Raw genomic sequence first — 27,281 nt, 5'->3', positions numbered from 1 at the left:
TAGGGAAATTTGAAAGTTAAACACTAAATTCAGAAAAAATAAATGGTAAATGCTGGGATCTTACAAGTTGCCAGCTATATTATAAACTATTAGAAATACAGTAAATATTATAAAGGTCTATTTTAATACTAATACTGCACGGTGGTACAAATTTAGTAACATCACTATCAAAATAAAACATGCAATATTATTAAAAAAACTTTTGGCAATATTACTGTTAAATTATTTCTGCTGCAGCTTTATGAACAGAGCAGAATAGTTTCAAACCCCTTTAATAACATTCCTGTTAGTCACTCTTACCACGGCACGCTGTAGGAGTCCTGAATGTTTGTCTTGCTATTCACGGACATCAAATCAATATTCCTCATCTCAAAAGTCTAGATAATACTTTTGAAATAATAATAATGACAAAAACAGAAGGGATAAAAATTTTTCTGTGTGGTTCTCTCCAGATAGAGCTATTATAGATAAAACAGTGCAGCACATTATGTTTGATAATAAAAGTCAAAACACCACATTTTCTTAGAAAGGTTTGTATTTACTTCTGCCAAAATAATGAAATGAATGTATTGAATTCTTTTGTCTTGGACCTCTGGGGTCAAATAAGACCGAATGTTGATACCATATCACGCTGCGATCCTTTAGAGCAGGACTTTCCAAACTGTGAAATCCTGGACCTTGTATGACCCATGAGACAATAAAGAGCACATGTAGATTTCTGTTTTGGACAAGGCAATGTACCTTGAAAATACTTCATATTTGAGTGATTTGGATATTTTGCTTTATTCGGCTGTGCCAGCTCAGAGCAAGTCACCTCAGCTTGCTTTATATGTAAGGTAAGGACTCTACAATATTAATGACATTATCTTCTAAACACATATCCAATGACCTCCTGCAAGAAACCTCTTGGTGACGGTGGAGAGAAAGAACTCCCTTTTAATGGGAAGAGACCTCTGGCAGAGCCAGGATCAGGCTCTGAGGTCTAAGTACCCCTAACCCAATGCACTCAGAATAGGTGATTTTTGGCTTTTGAGAACTGTTAATCGATTTACATCCCTGTCCCTATCCTCACTTATGATCAAGTGCTCTGAGTAATGGCCGAAAGAACGAGATCGCGGATACAAGCAGCAAGGAAACAAACTTCCTCTGAAGGGTGGCTGGCCTCTCCCTTAGAGATAGGGTGAGGAGCTCAGTCATTTGGTAGGGACTCAGAGCAGAGCTGCTGCTCCTCCACATTGAAAGGAGCCAGCTAAGGTGTTCGGGCATGTCCTACTGGGAGGAGGCCCCGTGGCAGACCCAGGACACACTGTAAAGACTACGTCTCTCGGCTGGCCTGGGAATGGTTCAGTATGCCACCAGATGACGTGGAGGAGGTGGCTGGGGAGAGGGAGGTCTGGGCTGGCTGGCTGGCTGGCTGGATAATTGTTCAGATATCTTAAAGTTTCACAGAGTACTACAAAGGTACAGAACGTGATTATTTGAAGTTGAGCTTTATTTGCACTCATCTTTATCTTCTGTTTTTTGTGATGTGTGTCAGACTTGGAGGCGAGATCTAAATATACAGCAAACTGAGAACTCACATCTGAGCGTCAGTTGTCATGCTCACTTCTAAAATACTATCAAGGGCAGAGGCAGCATCATAATCATTAAGCGGGAAATATAATCTTTGGCATGCACACAGGCTCCTCGATTAAAATCAAGACATGTGCAAGGCCATCTGCTCACATGAATCCTAACAGCCTTCAGGGTGCTGTACACCTCTTAGAGGGAAGATTAGTCTCTTTGTTAGATGAAGTTATGCGTCATTATTAGCAATTTTGTTTCAACCAGAGACCAAAGTCTAATCACTGTAGCGCCTCATGAGGCTGTAATGCTCGTTATGCACTCTAGGCAAAATTGGATGGATGGATGAATATAGACAATGTTGCTATTACTGGAAATGCTACAAGGGCAGGATGACTTCAGAGTAAGGCTACATTGTGTCCTAAATCAGAAGGGTGTATCTCTATATGGTGACCTTTTCTTGACATCTCAAACTCAGCTCCATGTGGTCTCACTTGGGTCAGATTCTCTTATTCTAAACTGTACTTTGAGCTGAATAAACATTTACTGCATGGAGGACAAAGCCATCTCCACTCCCTAACACCATGTGAGTAAGGAAATGCCTGTTAGCCCTTCTTTAAAGCCCTTATTTTCAGTCATATATATGCTGCTACAATGGTAGAGGGTTAACGTAAGTAATCCCTCAGACTTTAGGCTGCCATAAATGTACAGTTTCAGGGAGTTTTTTTCTACTCTTGGACCCTTCCAATGTCATTAAGAGCAGATACCCCATCTGGTCATCTCAGGGAAAAGCCCCTCCCATCTGCTGCTCCAAACCTTTAATTTGCAAGGAGCAGCCAATCAGAAGAAAGTTTGCAGATAGGGAGAGGAGTCAAAAATGCTTGTTTCAGACCAAGGGGCTGCACCCAGTCCCACTATAAGATAAATAAGGATTATTTTTAACTGTGAATCAGGCACAGCTACTTTAGTAGAGTCTTAGTATAAAAATATGGAGCTGGAACAGAGTGCAAGGTCCCCTTTAAGCTCTAAAAAAGATCTTTACATGGCCTTTTTTGTCTAACCAATTAAATACTCGATAGTGATGAGTCTGCATCTAGAGAGGAGATTTTAACAGAGTGGTGTGCAGTCAACAACCTGTTGCTAAACATTAAAAAAAAACAAACAAAAGAATTATTAATAGACTTTAGACAGAAACAGGGGGCTCACCTACTGCTTTTAATTGGAGGTGAAGAAGTTGAGAGGGTCCCTAGTTTTAAATTCTCAGGCATCAACATCTGTGAGGATTTGAAATGGACAGCACACTTCACTGCTGTGGTGAAAAATGCCCACCAGAGACTGTTCTTCTGGACAATAAGGAAGGTCAACCTCTCTAAAAAGACTCAGTCTATCGTTGTTCTATAGAGTGTTTTAACATACAGTATTATAGGCCTGGCTGTTCGGTGACAGGCAAGGCTGCTCTTCAGAGGGCCCTCAGCACAGCACACACAACCACAGGTCTCGCTGTTACAGCAGAGCCCGCAGGATTACTGGGGGCAGAATTCACCCGTTTTGTCATCTGCTTGACTTGAAGCCCTCGGGAAGGCGCTACAGGGTTTTATCATATATCATATAATAGCTTTTCCTCATACAACCATGTGCATACTCCCTCTCCCTTTACTGTACAAATAGATTTATGAACGGCCATATATTGTTTTTGTTACTGTTGTCTTTTATGGTCTCTGTAATCTTTTTTCTTGGATGGTATTTGTTATAGTATGGGTTTTTTTTTAATGGTACACTCCATCGTGACCACAGCTTAGTAAATTTTGTATTTTATGATTGACAATGATGTAATTAAAGACTTCAAATATATGTCTAATAATTGTGTTTCTGCTGTAATTGTCACTCAGATTTTCAGTTAACATTGTCCCTACTGGTTTTTTACATGCTTTTGTTTATATTCCCTTCAATTTACTGTCCCCTCAGCCTATCTGTGTAATTAAGCTTTCCAAAGATGATTAATTCAATTTAATTTATATGAAAACGGACATTTTTGGAGAAACACCTGCACACTTTTAACCCTCCCCCATCAAGTCTCATCATTATAACCAATCTTTATTCCTCATGTTTTCAGTGACACCTATATAGATGTGCAAGTCCCCCTCTGATGATTTCCTAGTATGTTCCAATGTTTAACTAGTAACAGTGGTCTGGACATTGATTAAAAATCTGCTGTAGGTGGACAGAAGTCTTAATTCTTCTTTTATGCTGTCCTTGGATGATTTCCATCTTCTCTCCCTAAGGCTGAGACCTGAGCGGATATTTGTCAAAGAAGCTGGCAGCAGAGACGACGGCACAAATGTTCCCCGCAGACAAATGTCACGACAAGTGGTGTAAAACTGTCATTACAGTGATTTATTATAATGAACCATGAAAATAGCCAACCAGTGCAGTGTCTGTGAGTCTCTCCCCTCCACACAAACATACACTCACACACACAAATGATTAAAAAAAAAAAAAAAAAAAAAAAAAAAAAAAAAAAAAAAATTGAATAGTCGAGAATGGGAGGGAAGAGGGGGTTAAAATAAAATAAAAATAATGCTACAGTCACAGAAACATTCAGCTTTGCCAAGAAGAGCATTCGTATTTACAACCATATTTCAAGAGAACAAAAAAAAAAAAAAAAAAAAAAGGATGGAGCAAATTGTACAAGCATAAAAAAGAAAAAAAAGCAAATATTTACAACCTGTTCCTGGTGAAAGCTGGAGTAACCACCTATACATTAAATTACACTTTCTACAAATAACCATTGATATTCAAAAATAAACCGCTAACATCCTACCTGTGGGCAAGACCACCCAGCCTACCTCAGAAGACACTCGTTTTTACATGAAATCTCTCACAGACACTCACACACACACGTTGCTCCTTTAAGCAGCCATACACACTGAAACACACGCAGACACACACACACACACACACAAAAAACAAACAAACGAGTTTGGCTTCCTGCGGCAGTGAGGCAGGTTCCCAGAAACTGGTCTCTTTTCTGAATCTGCAGCGGTGAACAGATATCTGTTGTTAGACAGAGGAATAAAAAAAATAATTGTCTTTTTTTCCTTCTCTATACAAAAAGAGCTTTCTCTGCACTATAATGAACCACTAGATTAAAACAAATAAATGGTGTATAGAGGTGACAACAGATGAGTGGGAGGAGGAAGTAAAAGGTGTAACTGACAAAGGAGGAAGAAGAGGAGAAGGAAGAAGAAGGATATAGGCTGGAATGTCCATTGATAAACAAAGTGCCTTACAACGGGAGTCCAAACAAGACACAGAACAAAGAGCCTTCCTCTCCATCACAGGAAGGGAATTATAAAAACAAATATGGAGGCCAGAGAGAAAAGGGCTATGAGCACCGGGGAGAATCGTCCATCTTCATTTTTATACAGTCTGTCTTGAAGATTATTTCACCGTCCTTTTTGCTAAAATTTTCTGTCCTTTTTTTTTCTTAAAAAGTACCCTTTTATCCCACAATCAGCTGTTTTTTCCACTGGCCATGTGTACAGGTACATAGAAAATCTATCTACAGCGTATGGTACACACCCCTCTCAGGCTGAGTTCTCAGGGGCTGCTGGGCGCCGGTGGCACGAAGGGGGCGCAGTCAATGCCACCCTGTGCTCAGGTACCCCGAACTATGGAAGGGGGTCGAGGATGCAGGAGCTCCACGAGTCCCAGAAGGCATCTGGGAGGCAGTGGCCTGAGCCTGGCCTTGTTGAGTCTGTTGGGGAGGAGGTGGGGGAGGCGGAGGCAGTCCAGTCTGCTGATGGGGTGGAGGATAGGAGGATGGAGGTACTGAAGAGTTTGCTGCAGCACCAGGATGCATCAATGCTGGTTGAAACCCCCCTAAGCTCTGATAGTGGTGGGGTTGCATTGGGGCATTGGTAGAGGGGGCTGGGGGAGGCGGAGGGGGGGGTGGAGGAGGGGTAAGTGACAGAAGGGCGCCTCCTGAGGGAGGCGGCTGCTGCTGTTGGGAGGTCTGACCCTGTGGGGGAGGAGGCGGAGGAGGTGCAGTTGTTAGCATAAGTTGATGCTGCTGGATGGTAGGTGGCTGCAGGTTGACGTGTAACAGGGTGGGGCCGGGCATTGGGTGTGGAGGCGGAGGAGGTGGCGGAGGAGCTGCTGAGCTCTGATAGTGTACGCTGTGGGGGAGAGTCTGCATCAGGGACTGAGAGCCTGGAGGATAGGGCGGCGTGACGGCAGGTTTAAACCCAGGGAAAGGTCCGCCAGGTGAGGGGCTCTGGCTGGGAAAATAAGTCGTGGAGGCCGGCGGTGCTGGCGGTGGAGGGGGAGGTGGTGGCGGAGTGTTCTGTGTGTTATACTGTGGGAAAGTAGTGGGGCCAGTTTGAGGTTGGGGCTGTGGTTGATTCTGAGGCTGGGCCGAGAACAGCGCCCTCTGGCTGCGGTAGGGCGAACCCTGAGCCTGAGGCTTCGGTGAGTGGAGGAGGGAGGCTCCAGGGTAGTGGACAGGTGAGGAGGGTAACGGGGTGGGGTGCAGCTTTGTGGGGGTCAGTGGGGCTGATTTGGGTCCTGTGGGCTTGCTTGGCGGCTGGCTGGTTGGATTCGGCGTCCGAGGTTGACCATCTCCATCTTCCTCCTTCGTTGGCCGACTAGAAGGTTGGCCAAGAGGGCCGGGAGAGCAGGGCTGCATGAGAAACAAAGACAAGCTGAGATGAGTCAAACCTATCAAATTAATCTGGAAAACTGAAAACTGGTGATGAAAGCCTGACATTATCTCACCGTGTGGGTTGGGGTCTTTTGGACGCTCGGAGAAGCACACTCTCGCATTGCAGGTGTATCTCCACCTTCTGTCTCACCATCTAAATACAGAAGATCAGCATTACAAAACAAATAAACATGAAAAATGTGAATGTGTATCCATGCAGACAGCTGTGGTGGTTTGCACATTCAGACTGTTTGCAGGACACACAAAAAAAATTTAACCACAAAAGGCCCAAAAGGCAAACTTAAATATCCAAGTCCAACAATGAAGGGAAAATGGTTCTTAAAATTTAGATCCAGATCTGTTTTATAAGAAAACAAAATACTTCATATTCCAGGATTTCCTTCACATGGTTCAAAACAGCTTCTTTCATATTGCAAGAAACTCTACCATCATCCTTCCAAATCCTGATACTCCCACAAAGAAACCAAACAAGGAAGTAATCACAAACACTTCACTCACAAAAAATTAATTAAAAAAAAACAAAACAAAAAAAAAAACAAAAAAAAAAAAAAAACAACTATAGAAAGAAGGTGACCAATGGCCAAAGTTGTGAGTGACTCACTCTTAACCAGGCTTAGTGACCAAGATGATCCACCAGGGTTACAAAGACTTGGGGTGGTTCTGTATATACACGAGGACTTTAAGCCTATGGTGGGCCATAACAAGGAGGGCTTGACTCTCCATCTCAACACCATACTGGCTCAGCATAAGTGTGGAACATTTCTGGAAACAGGCAAACTAAGCAACTGAGCAACAACAGGGTGTCCATAATGAGGGGCATCGCCACAGGGGAGTGAAGTGGAAGAACAACATACAGCTTCCCTCATAAATGATTTGGTCATGTTTTTTTTCTTACCCGTGTCTTTATCTTTGCTGAGCAGCAGCGCTCGGTGGTAGCTGCGCTCTCGGGCCTGCTCTACAGAAGTCGATGACGTCCTGAAGAAAAACATCAGTAAAAAGGCTTTATGTACTTCATATATTTCTACATATGCTAGATTTACCAGCATGAATGCAGAGCTCGTTTTCCTGTTTATACATTTATCACTATTTGTCATTTTAACACATTAAAATCAACACTGATATTGCATACCACTGTCCCTCTCCTCCCTCCTTCTCGCCGGTGGACTCTGCCTCCTCGTTTGTCTGGGGTTCTTTTAAAGCTGCGGCGGTGGTGTTGCAGAGAGCTGTGGAAGCAGGAGGTAGAAGAGGCTCGCTGGTGGTCTCTAGAGAGACAGAGAAGGCGTCCACAGCGAGAGGCGGCACGGTGGAAACAGGAGAGCTGCACTCTGTCTTGGAGCCGCTGCGACGGGCTTCGCGCTGACGCTTGCGGTATTCAAGCAGGGAAACCTTGGAAGCAGCAGAACCACAACAATAATTAATGGGGAAAAGAAACAAGTCAAGCCAGTAGAGGGCAGCATTTGAAGAGTATTAATTCAACCTTTGGAAGCAACAATATCTCTGGAGTCAAACAGCATACCTCAAACACATCTGTTTACATAGTATTGGTACCCTGTCTACAGAATATATAAGTAACTAAATGTGTACTATTTATTTTTTCAGTGTTAAAATGTCTGGGGAAAAACAAAACAAAAAAAACCCACTTAAAATCTCATTAAGCTCCATTTTGTGTTTTTAGACAGCTTGTTTTCTCTCTCTACAGGTAAATAACCTCACCTTTTTCTTCTGTGGGGGGTTCTGTGCTGAGCCTCCTCCATCGCTGGCGCCATCCCCATTCAGCGAGCGTGAGAAGCCGAGAGTGCTTCCCTCCTCAGAGCAGGGGTAAAAGAGCTGCCCTTGGCCTTCGCTGAATGGGGGCTGGGAGCCAGCCAGTGACCCCGTACCTGCTGAGGGTCCTGCAGTGGCCTCAGGCCTAAAGGGGGCTGCCAGAGGCTCCAGGGTGTGGGAGGGGGTGAGGTCTCTTAAGTTTGAGTTGACTGGAGAGAAGTTCAGGCCAGCTGGTCCAGTCGGGCCCCTCTCTGGGCTTTTTATCCAACCAGGATAGGAGGAAGCACATGTTTCCGTGGATAAAGGAGCTTCACTGGTGCCTTCTACAACCCCACTATCAGACCTGTCCTCTCCACAATCCACCGACTCAGCAGATGGAGGCTGTAGACTATCTGAAACTGACACCTTGGCTTCTGACGAGAGTCCATCTGAACTGGGAGCCCTGATGCAGGGAGAGGAGGCCAACGAGGGAGGACGATCGGCCTGGGTGAGAGGAAAGGGATGAAAATGCCAATCAATGAGAAAGCATGTTCACTGATGAGCTGTCCCACTACGAACACATCTGCTTAAGAGCTCTGACTTAAACATTATGTTTTGGACTACTGTTGCATGTAAGGAGGTAGCTACAGCTTCAAATTATGGGTTTACTATACAATATTATAGCAATACCACCAGATTTTCAAGTAGTATAATACTGAAACTAAGGGAAACAAATCAGGTCATTTCCAGATTTGAATATATTAGAGGTATTATCTCACCTCCTGCACACAGGGTTTCCGGTTGACCTCTGGTGAGTTCTCCCCTGAAGATTCATTCTGTGTAACCACAAATACACTTAGCCACTTCTCATGTAAACAAACACGCAAAATTCACAGGCTTTTCCATAAACACAACTCTACCTCCTGCAGGGCATTAAGCGCTGGCGTCGGGGTGCTAGGCAAGGGCTCTGTGCTTGGCTCCTCTATTCGGGGACGTGGAGGGGTGGCCATTAAGACAGGTGTTGTTGTAGTCTCCAACTGGTCTGTCCGAGTGGGCGTGGCACAAGGGGAACCGTAGGGCGTTGAGCTCTCAGACATACAGGCGTCCAAAGGACTCAACCGTCGCTTTTTCAAAGGAGTGGGCAACTCTGCAAGAAGCGAGACAGTGTATGTTCAGCTAGATTTCATAGGTAGTAATGAGTGACTTATGATTTAAAGTTGGCTTGAATATTTCCTGTTATTAAGAGAGGTTTCTTTTACCATCATTATAAAGAAAACTGTGTATTTACTAAAAATGTAAAGTTTTTGGTCATGCAAAAGAGGCATCAGATGTAGCAGTTCTAACAGACTTACCTGGTAGTGAGCAGGTGCCATTAAAGGGTAGGGGGCTGTCTGAGTCTCCATTAATGGAGGGGCTAAGAGGGCCTTCGCCGGGCATGAAAAGACTTGGCCGTCTGGCTGGGCTGGTGGAGCCCTCCTCCTCTAGAGCTTGCTTCAACCATCGCTGTAAAAGCAGAGTCGTTATGAGAGAGAGGGCAAGATGGGACACTCAAAGAAACCTGAATAGAAATCCATGGGAGAATTCAGTAACAGCAAAGATGTTGCCCTGGTTCTGAATCCAAAGGGAAAGAAATGTGAGCCAATCATGCTGCTGCACTGACTGAGTGCACAGCAGACATTCACAGCAGTTCCAACCATTAGGTGGCAGGCAGATCTACTTAGTATTGTAATAAAAATGTAGGAACTGTATCCATAACTTAAATGATTTTGGTATTCATTAAGCAATCTGGTGTTGCATAAAAAGGAGAAAAGATACCTCTTAAATATTATTTTGGGCAACAATACTTGATTTTGTACATGGATTTATTTTTTTTTTATGTACCTGAATTTAAAGTTATCACTCTCTTCCTATTCATTTAGATAGGGGCTCCAAAATTAGTAACCACAGGTGTTATCAAGATAGCTGCTAAATGATAAGTCTTACTTCTAGAAGCAAAAAAAGAAAAAGAAAGTATATAAATTCAGCAACTTATGAAAACAGACATTTCTATATAAAGCAGCTAAACAGTGACAGCCTTGTCTCTTGATAATATTCTGGGCAACTTCAAATGAGTTCATCTCACTGGAAACTGTTTGATGCATTCAGAGAGACATAGTTAACAATGGATGGAAGAAATTCAAAGGCTGAGGCAGTTTGGGAAAACTTAATTTCTTATGTAAACAAAGATTTTGCAAGTTTTTTTTTCCCACTTTTTCCGTGATCATCAAAGACATGCAGGGTTACATACACCTGATTTAGACTTTCGCATCAGGTCTTTGCAGGGCCTACATATGTAACTGGAAATCCCATCTGAACCGTATGGCGTAATCAATCCTTGCGGGCTGTGTCAACCCGACCTGTAGTTACATTTCTCGAGAGATGTACATCAGGTTATGTTGTAGGTTGCTGTGTAGGGTTCAGAGGGGATTTCCAGTTACGTATGTAGGCCCTGCAAAGACCCGACACAGAATCATAATTCAGGCCTTAAAAAGCAGGACTCTGTACCTTCTTGCAGGACCCAGTGGTTGGTGGGGTTTCAGGCAGTTCTCGGGAACGCCGTCTTCCGGTGGGGACTCCAGGAGTGGTGGGGCTGCGGTTTGCCAAGAACGGGGACAAGAAGCGGACATAGTGTTTGGGTGTGCTGTAGACCTGCGGAGAGCAGGCCAAGCCTGGCAGGGCATTGAGCTGCGTGGCCAGCACTTCAGGGTCACTGCTTATTCTCAGCGGCCTCTCTGGGGCTGGTTCTGGCGTTCGTACTGCACCACGGTCTTGCTGTTTCTCACCCACCCACTCACTCACAAAGTGCTGTGGGTTTGAGAAGACATAAAAAGTCTGAACGGTTCCAGAATATTTTTTAAAAGTATTGGAATATATTGCATATAGAAAATTACACACGTACCTTTTTTGTTTTGAAGTTTTTGCTTCCTGTACGGTTTCTGTCAGGTGCAGGTGAGCTGCTGTGTGGCGGGCTGGTGTCCGGCGCTTGTGAGGTGATAGCCTCCGGCTCTGGTACGGTGGGTGTCTCTCCTTCAGGGGCTTCACTGGTCAGAGGCTCCACAGACTCAGCTGGAGAGCTGGGAGGCAGGTCAGAACAAGTGCTGATGGTGCGAGCTCGCCGCCGCTGTTGCCCAATGTGAGTGCGGTTTCTTGAGAAACTTTTCCTGTTCCTTGTGCCTTTGACCTTGGCTGGCTTTAGTCCAGGCTCCTCTTTGACCTCCAAAAGTGGCTATAAAAACACATTTGAGAGTTGAATATGCTGACACATCACATTTAAATACATAAATCTACCAAAAATCTTATGACAATAGCTGGGTAAAAATAAAAACACACATTTAATTTTTATAGTAGAGCCCAAGCTGGTTTAAGGACCTTAGAAGAAGCATTTCTGCAAACATCCTTTACAATATAAATAAAAGTAATGGATTTTAGTGCTTCTGTGCTCTGACCTGCATGACAGCTGGCGAATCTGCTGTCTCTGGCGTGGCAGGAGGCTCCTCCTTAATGTCACTGCGGCCCCCAACCTCTGACTTTATGCTGCCGATTCTCTCCAGCGCCTGTTCCCGTCGTTTCTCTCTCTTCTCCATTCGGGCAAAGGCTTGCAGGATGGCCTCCATCTTCCTCTCCTCTCGTGTCTGCAGAGGGTTAGATGTGGGGCATGGAGGAGGGGCAAGGGAGATGAAGAGAGAGTGCACACATTAGTTCATGGAGAACTACTCCCCCGTAGAACCCCAGAGGTAGCGGTGCAACGGGTTAATGTGTGCTATGCAGCGAAAAGCATTTCTATCTGAGTGCAAAGTGGCGTATGCAGAGCCAAGTGGGAAAAGTGTCCCCTCACTTTCACAATAAGAACAAAAAGGGGTGGTAAAGTGAGAGGAAAACATAGTAGACCAAGGCATTATAAATTTAGCCTGTATACATATAAATTTCCACAGCTCCTTATAAGGAAACCATGGCTACCTCCACCATCAGTCAAAACACCCCTCTGAAATTTATTATTTTTTTCTTTCAGCATAAACTAAAATTTGCTGTAAACATAGGACGGTTAGTACGCGTTTAAGTCAGTCAGGCACCACTAGGAGGTTGGTAGATGGGTGGGATTGGCCATGTATGGGTCAAGTTTACCTCCTTGATTTTCAGTCCCCTCCAGCTTGAAGCCGCCCCGACAGGTAGATGGGACTGCTCCGCTGGGTTGGCCTGAATGTTCAATAAAGAGACAGCCCAGTTTAGAAGAGACATGTCCCACCTAAACAAGGCTTCACTAACAATGGACACGACTGGACTAAAGGGTCTCTAATCATCTGGTGAAATATGTCAGGCGCTGTAGTTGTAGGGCACAGTAAGATACAACAATACCATACAGGATGTCCACAACTGTACAGCATCTTCAGGAATGCACTAACAGAATGTGATGGGCCTTTGCACTGTTCACAGTAGTGAGAAAAACATGGCTGTCATTCCAAACCCCATAGTCTTAGATTACAGTGTTATGCATTTCCACTTGTGGCCCTTTGGCTACCAAAGACAAGTCAACAATATCCAAAAATTTAAAAAGACCTCTCACAATGGGACTCCTGCTATAATCCACATCTTCACACCATTTCCTAAGTACCATTTGTGAACTATGTTTTATAGAAAACTAAATAAAGACACCTACATGCATGAAAAAATAAATAAATAAATAAATGGAATGAAGACATTTGTGGTCAAATATATTTTAAGTTGTTTTATTATATTTACAAAAAAAAAAAAAAAAAAAAAGCAGGGCAGAATGGCAGCTCTCATAACTAATCTTGATCTTTAAAGTGGGATTTACTGTCCTGCATGTGTGTCCGGTTGTGAATTATGGGAATTCATCCCATGTGTTCATATGCAGCCCTACAGAAAGTGAACAGTGGATCACCTAACGGCAACAGTGCTGTATGTAGGTAGAATATCGATCAGTTGAAGTTTGGCTCAAATAGTAAAAGGAAACAACAGCAGAGTCACCCATGAAGAGGAAGAGCAAATGGTGGCAGTGAAGAGTTGTCTTTAAACATCCTCCTCCTTTTTATATTTTAAACAAGCTAAAGAAGCAACAACAAAAATATACACAAGAGCAGCTCATATTACCAGTTGTTTCACATTCTGACACTGTGCCCAGGTGACAGAACAGACAAGGTGATGCACTACAAAAGCATAAAATATCACAGACTACAAGGCCAAATATTTAGTTAGGAGGACACAACACCATAAAACCAGGATCCCCTGGTTGCCCAACCAACAGGAGTTTCAGTAAGAGCTTCAGAAGACGAGATATTTTGCTACCATCCACCATCTCTGCCGCATCTTCTTACTGTACAGACTTAAAATGTCCACACACATATGCTGTGCTTGTGACCCATCAGTATGTGAATCTCTCATGCCATGTTCCATAGAAGGCAGCCTATTGAATCTCCCAGAGTCAATATAGCCCTGGCAACAGGGCTCTACCCTCTGCAGTCCCTCCCTCCATCTATCTATCTATCCGTCTCTCTGGCCGATTAGCAGAACTGTATGTAAGCCAAGATGAGTCAGCACTTTACACCTTGGGTCCACCGTGTGAAATGAAGCTGACTGCAGGGTAATTTCCAGTGTGTGTGTGTGTGTGTGTGTTTGATCCCATCTCTCGGGGACACACGGCTGTTTGACAGAGAGAGAATGGCTGAACCCGTAACAAGCCATTTCAATCTCATGGCTGCAATGAAGGTGAGAGGACAGCTCTACTCAAACTATAATACACACTGGGGGACAGTTTCAGTGTGCATAAAGAGACAATACACTAATGAAGTTGTTAACAGGTATGTGGCACTGCAGGCCTGTTTGCTTTCTCACATGGTGAAGGAGCAAAAAAAAAAAAAAAAAAAAAAAAGGCAACAAATGAGGAAAATAAATGTAATGACAGACAATCACGAAGCCTCATCGCTATGAGAAAAGGAGAAAGTTGAAGGAGGGTGAAAGCGCAGCGGGATTGAGCAAAACAGCAACAGAGGCACTGATAATAGTTTGAGCACTAGCAGTAGATGAATGGTGAAAAGAAGGCTGGTTTTATGGAGGAGAGAGACAGCTGCTCCTATCCAAGCTCTTAGCAGACAAATAGTTAAGTCCACACCCAGAGCACCAGGGGACAGTTTTATTTTTATTTTTGCTCTTTCTGCTAGGTGGCAGCATGGCGGGGGGAGGGAGAAGCTGTAGCCCCTAGCTCAGAACACTTACCATCTTCCTCCTCCTCTCTGCAATCTGCTCCTCTGACTCCATCTCTACTTCATTGCTAACGGAGGTTTTGTCTTCTAGATCCTCAAATAACTCAGGATCCTGTAAGAGGAGGGGAGAGCGGGGTATGGCGCTTTATCATGGCTGATCATTCAGTCTGGCTACAGACTAGAGGGAGACAGGTAAGAGTTGAGGAGAGGGGAGGTGAGGGAGAGGCTCAGGAAGAACTTTTTAAAAGATACAAATAGATACGTGGTCAGTCTGAGCACAACTGCTAAATTGCCTTTTTGGAAGTTATGACTTAATTAGCACCCGCTTACTAAATTTATGGTGTAGCAGCTTGAATATTGTGCTCTCCAATGGGTATCATCATAGGGCTGTGATATTAAAACCTCCTATTTCTCACTGGGACAGATCTACTCGTGCTTTTGCATTTCTGAATGCCTGAGGCAGTCTTTTCTAATTCAAATGGGACCAGTTTCTAAACCAAATTTTCAAATCTCAAATAATATTTCTCTGAATAATGAACTCTGATCTTTTCTGGAATAGATAAATGTGACTTTTGTTACCAAAGAAAAGAATTACACGCCACTGCACACCTCTGCCAGACCAGTGGCACAAAAGTGCAGCAAGATCCAATCTAAAAAAAATATATATTAGCTGGGACAGGACAAAAGTACAAAAGTGGATGCATAAAGGGATGATGGGGGTGGGGGGAAAATAGAAAAAAAAAAAAGAAAGAAAAAAAAAGAGGGAACTAAAGAGGATGTACAGTAACAAAGAGACCAACAATGGAAAACACATGCACAGACCAAACTAAACGGCATGCATGGACTACAAGGGTGAATGTATTTTAACAGAAAACAAATCTAAATTAAGAATCTAAAAGCAGTAAAGTGTTAAAGAAGGGTGTCACACCAGGTGTATTTTGTGCACCATTCATTAAAATGTAATCTTGCCTGGTTGTTTGAGATGGAGAGGCGAAGAGGAGAGAGTTTTCTCTGTTTGCTGTCGCCTATGTTCTTGCCCTTCCCCTCGCCGTCCAAACCCACGTTCTGGTTCTGGGCCTGGTCGTCCCGTGCCAACTCCTTGTCCTTCCGACTCCCTCTGCGTCTGCCTCCAGAGCCCAGGTTCTCTGTGGGCTCTAGGTTGTGCTTCAGCACCGGGCACTCCTGGTTCCCCTTCACACAGGCACAGTCCACCTTGTATTTACTACAAAAATTTAAAGTAGAGGTGGAAGGAAAGAAAGAAAAGTTAAAAACAAAGTGAAATGATCTTGTCTTGTGAAAAAACGTTTGCCGTTTTTACTTCTTAAAAAGCTTACCAGCTGCCGTAGTCAAAATCAAAACCAATTGTGATCTCTGTGCCCTTGGAGATTGGCCGCAATGAGTAAATGTATAAATGTAACATGCCATCCTCAATGACGTGCCGCACCTGACAGAGGTTTAGCAAAGCATTAGTGCAAACTAACAGTTGTAACAATGCATAAGAGCTATGTTTAGTTAATTGAAAAGATGCAAGTTGTTCAATATTTTTGAGTGTTACATACTTCAGAATTGGGAGTGCAGGAGCGGCGAATGAAACGTGCTTCGTTTCCAAAGCTGCGAGCGTCCACACACATCTCCAGTCCGTCAAATTTTGAATAAAATAATACGAAAGGGTATGGCCTGAAAAAGAAAAGCAAGGTCAGGGAGGTGTGATCAATTCACATAAAAGTACCACAATTTAACATTGTACATAATCTGCCATTACTTGAAGACTTAATGTATAAGCTTGTACTAAAAATGAAGCTGCACTCAATTTAGATTAAGACACGAATGCAAGGGGAAATCCCCTTTGAGTAGTGACCAGCATCCTGACCTCTTGAAGAAGTATCCGTTGGCTTCAAACTGCTGTCGAAGCATGAACTTTCCCCTGTACTCAATGATGAGGGAGTCTGGGGCCAAGTCTCGCACCGCCTTGAGGATCTTCTTGTTCTTCTGAACTTGACTCTGGGAGACACAAACCGCCTGACATAAGCAAATATCGCGGACAAGCTCTGATTAAATTACGCGAAAACCCCGAGAGGGAAAGCTATTGCTGCAGACTGCTGAACACAAGCAATATGTTTGGGTGTTATCATATTTGTGTCAACAGTAGAGAGTGTGTATGTTTGTACCTCTACAGGGGGTTTGAAAGAGGCTGGGTGCGTGTTGTATGCCAGGCTCTTGCCGTCGCCTTGTTCTTTAACACGCAACAGGACCTGAACGTCCTCGGTGTACTGATTGCTGCTGGCCTCCTCGTAACGCTCCATCCAAGTCTTGATTTTGTTCTCCCACAAGGACGGGTGCTCAGTTGGCTCCTGCTCAGGAGCTGCACCCTGAGAAAGACAGTACAGATGTTGCTCATGGCTCAAGTGTTGACAGAAGTACTCTAGAGATTGTGATGTATGAGTCTTCTGTAGGTTTACCTTTACTCTAGAAGATTTTCTGGACCCCTCACGGAAAGCCTGTGGGGTAATTAAAGAAATGTAATCTTTAAAGTCAATCAACATTCCAAACATATGGTTATAAAGTATTTATACTGTAAATGAATGAGTTAACATTGACCTTCTTAGCTCGGGCAGAGGATGCTGGGGGATCTTTATCACCGCTTTTTTTGCGCTTTTTATCAGCCTGTTTATTGCCAAGGCGGCCAGTGGTGAGGGTGATGGTGGTAGGTGTGTGCTGGAAGGTGGAGTAGAGCTCTAGCGGAACCTCATCTCCACTTTCTGTAGCACTGGTGTCCCCATCTGAATGAGCAAACGAGATATTAGGAGAATGCAGTGAACAAAGAAAGTGACACACAAAGCTATAAAAAGCTACACCTGCTGGAGGCAAAACAAAAGCTAACTATGTCATATTTATGGAAGACGAAGCATGTTACAGCACAAAGTAAACTGCAATTTGCTGCTTGGCCTGCAGGTGTCAGTATGTCCTGGTCTCAGGCAGGATTATATCTGGCTGTCCTGCAGGGGGAGGAGGCTGCACCCTGACACAGCCTACAACCTGCTTTGCTCAGTAATGAGTTGGCCATTTACTGCAGCAAGGAAGTCAGTAAAAGCAGAACTGAAACATCTATCTGTTGGTTCTTAAAGATGACTTCTGACCTGAGCTCTTCTCAATATAAACCCATTTTCTATAGGATTTCTTTTTGTGAATGTACTTTAACTTTATTGACATTTTGTTGTAACAGGTAAACAGAACTATTGGGAGCTTTATAAATGTATTTCTTTCTTACCAGATAAACATTCTCTTTTCCGGGTCTGCAGCAGAATGGCCCTTTCTCTATCAAGGTGTCGAGGTTGGCAGCGCTCACACAGGTAGGTCTCAGGAATGTTCTGTCTGTCGATGCCCATGCAGTCTATGTGCTGCCAAGCGCTAAAAGGAACCATTGAGAAGAGGTTTTAATAAACCTTCAAGTCACTTTTTTGTTGTCTTGAAGCATATGATGGCACAAAAAGATCTGGTAAACACAAAGAACAAATACAGGATAAAAGAGGCCAGTCAATACTAGTCAAAGCTTCTGACTACTTGCGTCTCACCTGCACTTGTCACAACAGATCATGTAGCCATCGTCGTGGGTGAAGCCACAGATGCAACGGGTGATGTCAGCCCCGTAGCTGCCATCCTCTGAGGTGCTGAGTGTGGTGCCCCTGGATGCTTCGTCCTGGCCCCCTGGAACAAACAGCCCCCCCTCGCCTTGTCGGATCAACATGGAGGGGGGAGGGGAGGCTGGCGGCGTAGGTGGGGGCCGCGCCCCATAGTTATGGTCCTGAGGGGACAATTGAACATGTACTAGTCAGATGATGCGACGCTTATCATAAGTCATCAGTTTACAAAACAACCTAGCCACAGCGGGCATGCAATACGAGAGCTGCAACAGAAAATTACCTGCACAACCAACAGCCTCCTTCTTAAATTAAAAACTATTTTGATGAATTAATAACTGTTTAGTCCCCTTTTTTGGCCAACATATGTTGGTAACAGCTCCTCATATGTAAGCATTTGATTCTTTACTTTTCATACAAATAACTGTATGTAACTGAGTGACAGCCCAAAATCCTGTTGACCAGGAAAAAATAACAAACAAACTTTTGACAGCAATGAGTTTTGTTTCACAATTTCCTGAATTCTTAATTACCATTTAATGATTGAAATAATTAGTTACTGCACATGTACAAAGCACTATATAGTATTTTAGATATCCCAAAAATATTAAGGATATCAACTGACAGTCAATTTCACTCAATGACTGAAAAAGAAGTGTTACATTTACATTTTTTCCGAATACCCAAACACCATGGCATTGTGACTGGACAAGAAAAGCAGCAAACATCAGCTTGTTTTCTGGGGTTTCTGAAATCCTGGGACAGGCAAGTTGTTCTGCCTTTACACTCAAACACCAGCGTATCTGCAATGTAATATGACCACCTTTCTTTAGTTTGATTTCTTCTTGTCAGCTGCTGCTTTTATTATTCACGTGCATTTGATAAAGCTGAGGAAAACATCAATAGAATTTGTTCAAAGTAAAACCAGGCTCTAGCTCAAAGTTTGCAGGTTATATGTGAGATGTTGAGAGGAAGGCGAGTGTGTGTGTGTGTGCGTGTACTCACAGCGTAAGGCAGGCCTATGTAACTGTGGGAATGGTGAGAACTGCTACTGTAAATCTGGTGTGGGTAGCTTGACTTTTCCACCACCACAGGGCTGGCCTCCACCGACTCTGGTCTTTAGGACAGAAACACAGACAAAGACCAAGTGTTAAAGGCTGAAAAGTAGAGTAACTCAAGGACAGTTTCCTTACAAAAGTAAAAAAAAGATGTTTCTGCATCTAGGTAGATACTGGTGGTGACAGGGCTTGCTGTAATGTCACCTTACCCAGGCTACTCTAGCTCAAGAGCCACCCATAACAGACGTTTTTATCCCTGAACCCACATCTGCAAGCCATACAATAATTAGAAAACACATGCTACCTGTCACTCACACAAAAACGCCACACACACATACACACTTTCACAAGCTCATTCCTACCAAACCAGTAGATCCACTTTTCTATCACGTTCAGTACTGGGGAGAGAGAGCCTCTTTGACCGTTTAAGAACAACCCACCCTTATTATGACATGATTAATCTATTCTTCAGTTGCTCAGTGGAAGAGGGAAGTGGAACTGGCAAAACGGATAACACAAGACAAGACAGTCCGGTATGAAACAGGGGAAAGAGAAAGGAGAAAAAAAAAAAAAAAGGAAGAGAGGGAAATACAAGTTTTACAGACAGGATAAACAAGATGGATTTGAGATATGGACTGTTTAAGGTACAGTGTGGCAGCTATTTGTTTCAACTAGGCATCCACACGAGTGAATGGTTCAGTCATGTGAAAACACACTCGATCTGACTCTTCACAGAGCACGGTGTAGAAAACTGCTCAAAGGTCAGAGGCTCAAAAAGTTCTTTGCTCTGCTCCCTCCAAACTAAAAAAAATAATTCTGTGTAGGCAAAATACAATGAAGATGCTCACTAAGCATATAGAACTGCCTCTAATGTATATAGAGCTATTTTAGCAGCAAACAATGAGCAGTCTGACCAGGCCATGTGAGACTACGACTCTATAGCCACGCTATTTTCAAGCTCACGCTCAGGACAAAAGCACACTAAAAACAGCCAAAACAATTAAGAACTACAGAGAATAATTATATAGCTGGAACAAGTACTTAAATAAGAAGATAAAAAGACCCCTTAAAGTTCCCTTTAAAAAGCGAGTCCAAAGACAAGTTGGCAATACGGTACCTGTGGGAGCCCTTCTCAGCCCTATTGCTCCTCTTGCATGCCAAAAGCACACTGTGCAGCACTTCCTGTGTGTATTACCACTCAACTATTCACTCTCAAAGCGAAAACGTAAAGTGTATGCCTGAGGTATGGAGGCGGGCCCAGGGTAAGAGGGGTGTGTATGCATACACAACAGATTAACTGCCATACAGATTAAGTGTGCAGAAAGAGAGTTAGAATTTAAAATATATATCCCTGGGAGTAGTCGGCTCAAACTTTCTTCCAATAATGATTAACCAGATCAAAGTCTACACTTTATAATACAGAAATGTAGGTGTGTATGTGGAAAGGAGGACAGTTTTTAAACAAGTTGAAGAGACAGGTGTTGTAAATTAGTCTGGAGGAAAAAAGAGCCAGTGACGAACAAGCCAAACAAGTGAGCCAGCCTGTTTAGTGGGAAGGAAGGAAGCATCTGTGTGTGTGTGTGTGTGTGTGTGTGTGTGTGTGTGTGTGTGTGTGTGTGTGTGTGTGTGTATATTTTATTTTATATGACCTTTCGGTTTTCCTTCTTAAAAAATAGAGCCAGAATTGCTTATTTCATCCAAGTTAGAGGGCTGAGTTATGGTCAGTTTTATACTGCATGCTGTATTACACCAAAGTAAACAATACATAAATCATTAAATAACAGAAAAAGGGTGTTTCTTCTGTTAGTATTCAATTAAATAACAGAAAGGTCCCTGGTTTTCCCATTACATTTACTACAACAGCATTTCTTTGTAACATGGAAAATGTGAAATGTCTTAATTTTTAAATAAAGAATTTATTAAATGTCTGAATCTAATTCTCTAAACTAAAAGAAACAGAAAAAGTTGAAGGCTTTTTTAGCAATAGTTTTAGGCTTGTATGTTGCCTGCAAACCAAACTGTATTTGACACCGCTGGATTACAGGCAGTGTACACAATATATAGCGGGAGGCCTGCAGATATACAGCCCAATAATCAGCTACGACCTGTGTCGTGTACAAGAACAGATGAAAGAAGGTGTAATGAGGACAGAATTTGTGCGACGTTAAGTTTAAAAGGTGGCAGTTAGGTATTTCCTATGCATAGCTAAAGTACGCCATGAGTTAAAAAAAAAAAGGGGGGGGGGGGGGGTGCAGACATCTGGAAGATGTCATTTAGAAGGTGAACATCTAGGGTGGGAGAGCGTGAAGAGGCAGAGTGGACAAGCACAGCAAAGAGGAGAGAGCTCAACAGCAGGGAGAGGAAAGAGAGCAGCCCCCGAAACGCCACCGGCAACGCCTTCACTCCTAAAGAGCTCCCGCTTGCTGCCATGGCAACACTACGTATTCTGTCAGCAGCGTATATGCGCATGCTGGGCTCTGTGTGTGTCACCGTGGACACACACACACACACACAAACTCTACATTGGCCAACAGCTGGTGACACTGCTGCAGACTTGAGGGAGGACGTGGAAACAGACGTGATGCCGTTTCTCTGGCGAGTAGCAGAGGCTGAATATAAAATGTGGACGTAGACAAAGTCCTTCCAGAAGTAAGTCTCGCCGCTTGGCAGCCATCTTGAAACACATCTGGGCACTTATTTGGGTGGTCATTTTGAAGCATGATTTAAAAGCAACTCAGTTACACTAATTCTTTCATGGATTTCAATTTAGGATTTTGTGAGGGACCTCTCTATCATGTAGCACAGCCTCCGGGTCTGAAAAGTGAAGCCAATGATTTTAACCTGCATTCTTTCTAACGGTCAACAGGGGGTGACTTCTTTGTTTGCAAAAACAGACAAGTCTTTGCAAAAAAAATAAATAAATAATAATGCTCCTGCTCACTTGAGTTGACCTCTGCAAACACCTTCCTGATGAGTTTATGGTCTCAGCGGTGAGTTCTCTTGATACATTATAGTCTGATGTAGGGCAAAATAAATCAATGTATAGCCACCAGGAGGCGACACCTGTGGTTGCATAAAGACTTCCAGTGTAAGTGTATGGGAAAACAGTCCTTGCCTGCCACTCTCTGTGACCTTGGTAAACATGTTCCTAATGAGTTTATGGGCTCAGTCGCTAGTTTCAGATCATATTGAACTGAACAGGAAAGGAGGATTATCCAGACTATGCTCACTGGCTAATTGATTTGTCAGTCACAAGTCGTTAGCCAATGAGCATGCCGTTTCATTGTCAGAACCACCCCCCTCGTCACATCCGGCAAAAATGCTCAGCTTGAGACACCACAACGGGGCTTCAGAAACCAGTGGTTGACATCATGGTGCCTGCATCCATCTTTTATACCATCCATGTTCCTGACAGAGTCACAGCCCTCTACAGAGCAGTGTGAGTCCAGCTACACTCTGTCCCTCTAGTCTAGACAGGACCTGTGCAGCAGCAGGTGGAAGCCCCTTTCAAGCTTGTTATCTGCTTTTGAATAAATCTGCAGCAGGCAGTTGGACACAGAGCACAGCCGGACAAAGAACAAGGGAGAGAGTCAAGGCGAAGGGCTTACTCGTACCCCCAGTGACAGCAGCACTCAGAGGGGGAGAGGGGGGAGTTAGCTGGCTGGTTTCGGGGGGGTGGGGGGTAATCTATGCAAGGACCACCTGTCACTCAGGGCAGTGACCATGGCAACAGGCCCTGCGCAGTGCAGAGAGGAAGGAGGAAGGGAGGGGAGTGAAGGGTAAAAACCATGGCAACACATGCTGTCTGGGCAACAGCTCTGATGAAGGCGGTGGCAGCAGGGAGGGGAGGGCTCTCCCTCTTTTTAAAGAGACAGGATCCCCTGCATAAGCAGATGACGTGTGTTATTCTTTAGTCGTACGCGAACCTCTTGCTTCATTTATTTGACCAGAAAACGCCGCGGCAGTGTCCTTGACAAGACTGTAAGGAAACCAAGAGGAGGGGCGATAGGAAGCTTGTTGCCATGGCTCCATGCACCATTTCTGCTTCACTGACTAAATGCAGCGCACACATGTGCAAACATCAAGCTTACAGCATTAGACAAGAATCAGGGGAGAAGGAGAAGAGAAAAAAAAAAAAATCATGCTTTGATGCCTCTGTATACTTCACAGTCAGTTTTATAAACACAGACTGCACACATAACTGCAGATTCACATCAGTAGATGTAGTTAATAGCGCAACACTGAGAACATCTACAAGAATCAATGGCAAGACTGTACAGTCCATTAGAGTGCACACTAGAGGGGCCCGGCTTCCTGCAAATTCCTTTCCCATTAACAGTAGCTTTGTAAATACACGAGAAGAGATCTGTCTGGAAAGAAAGCGCGGACTCAAGAAAAATGTTACAGCAGCTTTAGTCATTATGGAGGGCATGCTGAGGCACATAAAGAGGAGACAGGGATGGACATGTTACATCAAATAAAACTATCTATGACAACAAGGAGGGGTGAGAGATGAGGGAAGAAAGGACAGAAAAACTGAGAATGACATTTTGGTGAGACAATACAACCAAAGATGGTACACAAGAGTGAATAAGAGGAAGTGAGGGGGCATAAAAATGTGTGCACAGTGGAGGCCTGGTGTTACTCACTCTGAGCCCGCAGCCATGTCCAGGTATGAGGTGTCTGCTGTGTCCACCCCTACTGGGATGACTATGCTCATGACGTTCTCTGCTGATCAGTTCTTGTCCTACTGAGTCCAGAGAAAGGGAGTCCAAAACACTGAGGCATGCCAGCCACAGCACTCATTGCAGACATCTAAGTGCATCCACAAGGCCTGAACACAGAAGGGGAACAAAAAAAATAAAGTTTATTAGTAAACCGAAGGCAAGTTTAAACATAGGAAAGTTGCATGCTCTAGCAAACCTGCAATCACAATTCATAGTGAAAATGGGGTATTTCCAGCACATGTAAATGTATGATTCACACTTTCAGATCAATAACGTTCTGTGACAGGGAAGAGTTTGTGAGGAATTTCCCCCTTCTGACAGGGTTACCAAGCTCAGGTTATTGACTGATGAAAAGCGAGAGGGGAATGTTTCTGTAAGGTGAAGCCTGAGCCGCCACCACTGCTGCTGTTGCTGCTGTTGAGTGAACTGCGCTAAAGCGACCTCTGCACACTCACCGCCAGGCATGCAGGAAGGGCTGCACTGCAAGAAAGCTCCCACAAAGGGGAGCAAGAGAACACACAGCAGCCGGCCGCCATGAAAGGAGGGAGGAAAACGCAACACAGAGGCCATTTTTCCCCCCTTTCGACTGAAGAGGAGTGCTCTGTTTTAAATAAATCTAAGAACTGTGCTGTATTTGCACATCCACACATTTACATGACAGAAAAGTTTAGGTTTTACTCTTGCAACACCCATGGAAAAAGCTCCCCAAGATGAGATAATTAATAATTAACTACTTTAGATGTCAGGCAATGTATGTAGTGCAGGAGTCTGGTTGGTTGGACTAAGGATTTTTATACTGGAAATGGCATAGATGGGAATATTAATATGTATTTGTATGCAACCTGAATTCAGACGGGAGCATGTGTGTCAGTGTGGCTGCCCCTGATACAGAGCTCTGTTGATAAGCGGGATTAGTGGGAGGGACAGATGCTGAGACAAAATAGGCTGGAGGTCACACCTTCAGCCTGCTCATGCACTCTGGGGCCCAAACAAAGGCTTGGATCACAGCTCAGGTTGTCTTTTGGGGGAAGGTTTACGGTACATGTCGCGTATTCACGCATTTAGCAAGCAATAACACACAAGAAAACCTGTCTCTACATGCCTGTGGGGTTTTGTGAGGTAAGAGCGTGGATCATTAATGCACTTATGAAGCACTGCATGTCTACACACATGCAGCACATCTTTCCAGAAAACCTTTATTTCCCAACACCCCCAACTACAAAGCTTCTATCAAGAAAACCCTCATATTTTTCACATTGAGACACTCATACACCGGGAGCCTTTTAAAGCAGGCTCAACAGCCGTGATGACGAGCCCAATTTCAAGTACTAATTCACCCAAAAGCATTGTTTGAACCAGCAGGACTGGTGAGAGCCTCACAGACATGACAGCTGTCAGCTCCAAGCCTAATTAATAGAAGGAGGAAGACCCCCATGAGTCTCTGTGTTGGCCAAGTCCAGGGATCACCTTTCAAATTCTCTTCTGATTCTTTGTCCAGAGACTGGGTTAAACAGGACAACTATATTACAGGCAGGGGCATTTCATGATGGAAGCTATTCAACAAGAATAGGGCAGTTTGCCAAAAAAAAAAAAAAAAAACACACAAAAAAAAAAAAAAACACTGAAATGACAGACCCCCACCCCACCCCCTCCGCATTATCTGAGAGGCCCAGTATGTTTTAGCACGGGTAAAATAGGTTCCCACCGAAGCAGGCCATTTGTTCCCTTGTCCACCATGTTTGCCTCCACTTGGTCCAATGAATCCTGCTGTCACTACTAAGGAATGCACACATTTAGCCCCCTTCCACTCACATAAACAGATAATCCCTTGCACTGTCCTTTCACACATTCCTTTATAAGGAGGCTTTAAGAGTAGCATGCAAACATATGTGAACTGTACTGGATCCAGACACAGTAAAGACTGACAAAGGTTGGCAGGAAGAAGAAGAAGAAGGGGAAAAAAAAAAAAAAAAAAAAAAAAAAAGTACAGTACAGCAACATTCCTCACTAAATCCGAGCTTCACTGTGACTGCCACTGCTTGCTCCTCCTACTTCCTCTAGAAGAGCTGTCCATCACACTGGAGAAACGCAGCCAAAAGGGAAAAAAAAACAAAAAAAAAACAACCCCCCCCCAAACCCTCCCTTCCTGCGCCCAGTCACCCCGCCCAAGCGGATTTCTCCCTCTCCTCTGTGCACTTCCTAAATAAACCTGAGACAGTAACGCAGAGCTGAGGGAAAGGGGAGTGTCGCAGACACAGCTCCTAATTACAAGAGTGCCAGGAGAGACCATTTAAAACCACCTTTGGCTAAATCCGCTGCTGTTATGGAAACACACGAGAGGAGAGCGGGGTGGGGAAAGCGGGGAACGTGCACAGGGGAGGGTGAGTGGACAAATGTAACAAAAAAGAAATATGCCAAAAAGTGGGTAATAGTAAAAGAAACCACAGCGTGGAAGTGGTTTACATTTTCTTGGTGTCTCATTTCTCCAAAATGTGCTCACTGAATAGATTTCCTCACCCTGCTGGGAGCTTTAAAAAAAAAAAAAAAAAAAATTACCACAGGCTGAGAGGGCAAGGGGTGGGGGAGGTGTACATGGGGTATGTCTGACAGTGATGCTGCACAGCCTCGACCTGGATGGACTCTGGGTGGCGGAGTGGAGCGCAGCGCGTAAACCCAGTCTCTCCTTTCTACTCCTTCCCTCCCTCAGCAAGGGGACACAGTCACGTCATTGTGTGTGTATGGAATAACCATCCTTTTAAGACAGAACTGCACCGAGTCGGCAAGGGAAAACCCATACCATCGCCATTGTATTCAAATGGTGCTGCCATGGAAAACAGCTTTCCTCTCTCCTCAGTTTATCACCACTGCTCTATGTGCAACAGCGTTTTCATTCTCGTTTTCACACCCAAGTCTCAGCAGATCACGTTTTTCCTTAAGTGGGAGGAGCCTGAGCAAAATGAGGGATTCCAACTGAATCCCAAGGCCCTCTCTGCCAAGCTGATGTGACTTCACACCATCCTCATAGCTGGCTGCAATGACTCAGCTCGGAAAACAGATAAAACACACTCCCTACAAATACACTCATGTAACAGGAAGCGTGACCCAGATGGATTTTTTTTCTCGGTACCCACCGGGGGACACACTAGATCTGCCTTTTTCTTCATAAATCAGTGCGCTCATGGCTGCCAGCAGCACTCCCTCTGCACTCGAGCGCTGAAGGTGAAGTCATACATCAATACAGCAGGGGATATGGATGTGAGCATTCACACAAGCAATTTTTGTTGCCACAATAGGAAATGTATTGGTGTGTGTGCAGACCAAAGCCTCATTAGACTGTTAGAAACAGTCTGTTTAAATGTCAGACAAGGAGGAGGAGGCATTTATGCAGCTGTATTCAGGTGCCCTAACTGAGAACTAGTAAATAACTGCCTAAAAGGGGACAGCACTATAGCAGTAAGTAGCATGGTAAATGCTCATTTAAGACTCATTCAAAACAGTCTTGTAATCTGCCACATGCATTGCCAGTTTAAGACTTTTTTTTAACACAACTGTAAAAGATTTCTCTGATAAGG

At 44.0% G+C, this 27,281-nt stretch overlaps 1 protein-coding gene across 4 annotated transcripts in view; it reads right to left on the bottom strand.

Moving 5' to 3' along the window:
• Positions 1-4,088: 4,088 nt before the first annotated feature.
• Positions 4,089-27,281, bottom strand: part of kmt2e (lysine (K)-specific methyltransferase 2E) — a 29,172-nt gene continuing 5,979 nt past the window's right edge. For 2 of the 4 annotated variants that reach the window (XM_030720000.1, XM_030719999.1), the window contains 24 exons: positions 23,632-23,816; positions 18,930-19,041; positions 17,859-18,088; positions 17,555-17,694; positions 16,885-17,066; positions 16,746-16,784; positions 16,455-16,655; positions 16,157-16,287; positions 15,846-15,963; positions 15,621-15,730; positions 15,256-15,508; positions 14,300-14,398; positions 12,191-12,262; positions 11,515-11,700; positions 10,968-11,294; positions 10,574-10,873; positions 9,382-9,532; positions 8,950-9,176; positions 8,809-8,865; positions 8,000-8,533; positions 7,416-7,672; positions 7,182-7,261; positions 6,340-6,419; positions 4,089-6,244 (listed from right to left, as the gene is read on the bottom strand). In XM_030720000.1, coding sequence (XP_030575860.1) covers positions 5,204-6,244; positions 6,340-6,419; positions 7,182-7,261; positions 7,416-7,672; positions 8,000-8,533; positions 8,809-8,865; positions 8,950-9,176; positions 9,382-9,532; positions 10,574-10,873; positions 10,968-11,294; positions 11,515-11,700; positions 12,191-12,262; positions 14,300-14,398; positions 15,256-15,508; positions 15,621-15,730; positions 15,846-15,963; positions 16,157-16,287; positions 16,455-16,655; positions 16,746-16,784; positions 16,885-17,066; positions 17,555-17,694; positions 17,859-18,088; positions 18,930-19,041; positions 23,632-23,702 — 4,998 coding nt within the window. In that variant the 5' untranslated portion in view covers positions 23,703-23,816 and the 3' untranslated portion in view covers positions 4,089-5,203. The remainder of the gene's footprint in view (positions 6,245-6,339; positions 6,420-7,181; positions 7,262-7,415; positions 7,673-7,999; positions 8,534-8,808; positions 8,866-8,949; positions 9,177-9,381; positions 9,533-10,573; positions 10,874-10,967; positions 11,295-11,514; positions 11,701-12,190; positions 12,263-14,299; positions 14,399-15,255; positions 15,509-15,620; positions 15,731-15,845; positions 15,964-16,156; positions 16,288-16,454; positions 16,656-16,745; positions 16,785-16,884; positions 17,067-17,554; positions 17,695-17,858; positions 18,089-18,929; positions 19,042-23,631; positions 23,817-27,281) is intronic. The other 2 variants (XM_030720001.1, XM_030720002.1) reach the window with 2 other exon arrangements.

This window comes from Archocentrus centrarchus, chromosome 23 (genome assembly GCF_007364275.1).
Source record: "Archocentrus centrarchus isolate MPI-CPG fArcCen1 chromosome 23, fArcCen1, whole genome shotgun sequence".
Classification (NCBI taxonomy): domain Eukaryota; kingdom Metazoa; phylum Chordata; class Actinopteri; order Cichliformes; family Cichlidae; genus Archocentrus; species Archocentrus centrarchus.
Note: the sequence above shows the minus strand (reverse complement) of the source record. Positions and strands in the feature narration are given on the sequence as shown.